The sequence below is a fragment of the Mastomys coucha genome, unplaced genomic scaffold, assembly GCF_008632895.1.
Source record: "Mastomys coucha isolate ucsf_1 unplaced genomic scaffold, UCSF_Mcou_1 pScaffold18, whole genome shotgun sequence".
Classification (NCBI taxonomy): Eukaryota; Metazoa; Chordata; class Mammalia; order Rodentia; family Muridae; genus Mastomys; species Mastomys coucha.
Window position 1 is genome coordinate 3,508,993 of NW_022196900.1, and position 2,923 is coordinate 3,511,915.

The 2,923-nt window shown below is 49.8% G+C and overlaps 1 protein-coding gene across 5 annotated transcripts in view; it reads right to left on the reverse strand.

The window, feature by feature from the left end:
* Cntfr (ciliary neurotrophic factor receptor) overlaps positions 1 to 2,923 on the reverse strand; it is a 38,627-nt gene that overhangs the window by 11,492 nt on the left and 24,212 nt on the right. For all 5 annotated transcript variants that reach the window (XM_031377099.1, XM_031377097.1, XM_031377098.1 and 2 more), the window contains one exon: positions 2,194 to 2,427. In XM_031377099.1, coding sequence (XP_031232959.1) covers positions 2,194 to 2,427 — 234 coding nt within the window. The remainder of the gene's footprint in view (positions 1 to 2,193; positions 2,428 to 2,923) is intronic.

Below are 2,923 nucleotides of genomic sequence, written 5' to 3' on the forward strand. Positions count from 1 at the left end.
GCTGATGACCTTACCATGTTGGGCACCTGCCCACCTGCCCCCTAGTTGATGACCTCACCATACCATGCACCTGCCACCTGTCCCCCACCTGATGACCTCAGATGCTGGGCACCTGTGCACCTGCCCCCTACCTGATGACCTCACCATGCTGTGTCCCTCAACTCCTTTGACCAGTCACACTGTTCTTCCATCTTCCTTCCCACTGGCTCCTCCTCTCCATCAACACCTTACACACTGATGGTCTTCAGGGTTCAATTCTGTCTTCTATAATCTCTCCTTTGCCCATCTCATCCTCTCTCAGTTGTAATAATGACAAGCCCTGAATTTCCATCTCCAGTAGCTGCCTGGTCTTGAACCCCTTGAACCCTTGAGCCTGTGGCCTTCACTCTGGACCAATGCCAGGTTTCCTTCCCAAGGACCATTTCGTAACATCTATAGCAGATATCGACATTGCTGCAGATCTCACCTACTCCATTGCCTACTTCCACAATTATTTTCTGGAGAAACCTCTCTGGCTACCAAAGAGTTGGACCAAAAGTGCGAGATAATTAAAACATCCAAGCAGGCCCCAACTCACCCAGGAGAATCCTCCATAACTAATGGTAGGAGAGTTAAACATTCTAATTCCCTTACCCCAGGTGGATAACTCTGAGGGTGCCTTTAACATCTTATACCCAGAGTGCCCTCCCTGGTGGCTCTTATCATCAAAAGACAACAAACACCTGATAATGTACTTTTTTTTGTGTGTGAGACTGATGTCACTGGATAGGTTAGGTCAGCGACAAAATGGAATTTTCCTGCTTCTGTCTCCTGAGTGTTGAGGTTATCGTATGTGCACCATGCCTACTAATAATTAATTCATCATCATCATCATCATCATCATCATCATCATCATCATCATCATCATCATCATTATATTTGGCATGTGCTGTGCATTTGTGCTACAGCATCAGAAGACAGCTCCAGGAACTGATTCTTCCTCTGCCATGTGAGAGAGTCTACCCGCTGAACCATTTTTTCTTCCTAATAACTACTCATTTTTTATTTTATTAACAACTTCCCTCCTCTGTGTCTCTTTACCACTCTACAAGGTTTCCATCCGTTGCAAACTAAACAGCTCGTCTTTGGATTCGCATCTTGGATCTGAATCCAGGGAGACTGAAGCCACTGTTCAAACAGAACCATGTTCCCTCCTGCTCCTTCTGGTCACAGTGACCACGCCCCCAGCCCTGGCTCTCCACCTTCCCACCTCCAACCCATCACCAGTCTCTGAATGCTCAACGTTCATGTGTCTTCCACTCCATTCTCTGCTCCCAGCTCCTCAGCATGTCCCCTGAACCATGGGGGCCTCTTCCTGCCTCTGCCTGGCTCCCTCTACTGTGTTACTCTTTACTGTCTGAACGCGATTCAGACCATGTCCCTCACCAATTTCCTGGTACTTCCCTGTCCCCATTGTCATCAACCCAAGTGGCTCTCTGGCCTAGTTACCTCTGTCAGAAATGTTTCCAGCCAGGTATGGTGACACACACCTTGGACCTTAGCACTTGAGAGGCAGAGGCAGAGGCAGGCCCTTCCCTGTGAGTCTAAGGCCAGTCTGTTCTCTACTTGGTTAGTACCAAGCCAGCCAGTGTGACATAGTGAGACCTTGTTTCAAAAATAAAATAAAATAAAACAACAAAAATACAAATAGAAAGAAAGAGAAATTTTGTTTCTGTGTATCTTCTAAATCCAGATGTCCACACATCTCCCACTGTAGGAAGCCTTCTTCTTCCCCCGGGAGCTCCCAGGCTGCTCCTTTGTATAATAACCTTATGCTCCATTTCCCTTCCTCAGGCACTCTGAGCAGACACAGCGAGACAACTCCAGCTCAGAGCTGTGAACCTAGGATCTCTTCCTACCCACCAAGCCTTGCTAGCTCTCCTTTGCCTGCTGTGCCACAGGGGACAAAAAGGACTTCAGGATTTAAAGACCTCCACACAGGTAGGATGTATAGGCAAAGTGACCAGGGGTTTAGACTCGCTGAGCAAGATGAGACTCAAGAGGTCAGAGGAACAGGTTAGGGGTAGGATCAGAAGGCAAAGGTCAGGGGGAAGCTCTCGCCTTTCCTTCCCACCCAATGGGAAGGGGATGTGGCCTAGTTCTCAAGGAAGCTAAGGCATCCGATAGGAGGTCAAAGTCCACGGCAATACTTACAACCCACATGTAGAAGGACTTGGTGGCGCAGGTGCCAGGAGTCTCGGTGGAAACAGGCATACAGGCCGCTGTGGCCCAGTTCTAAGCTTCGTAGTATCAGCTGAGAGCCATTGACCAGGTCAGGGGCCAGATCTGTCCCATTTACCCTCCATGTCACAGCTGCATCCCAGCTCGCTGTCCCACACGGAAGTGTCACATCTGTGCCCAGACGCTCGTACTGCACGTGGGGTGCCTCTGTGGGGGCAGGGAGGGCACAGAATCCACAGGTCACAGTCCTGCCTAGCCCCTCAGGTGAGCATGTGCAGGCAGGAGGGACGGGGCCGGCCCGTGCAGAACTTCTCTGTGGTTGTGCAAATGTGGGAGTGTCTTTGGTCTGCATGTATGTACAGAGACCCTCTGTGGGGTGAGGGAAGTGGGGAGAGAGGGGGGGGAGAGAGAAAGAAGGGGGCATGGGGAGAGATCCTATAGCATTTGGAAGAATCTACTCTTCATGAAAATTGAGTTCCCCCTCTGTCTCTGAATCTTTTACTAAGCTTCCTGAGCTCTATGGCCCTGATTTCTTGCCACCAACAAGCCCAGCCTCATGCTGGAACATCTGTCCTGCTTGCTGTCCCCGTGCCATGATCTGTATCTTTGGGTCTGTCTCCCTCACTGACATTACAGAGGCAGGATGGTACAGAGGGATGCCCCTCTGGACTCTTTTCTCTGCTTCATTCCTTTCTTTATCCAC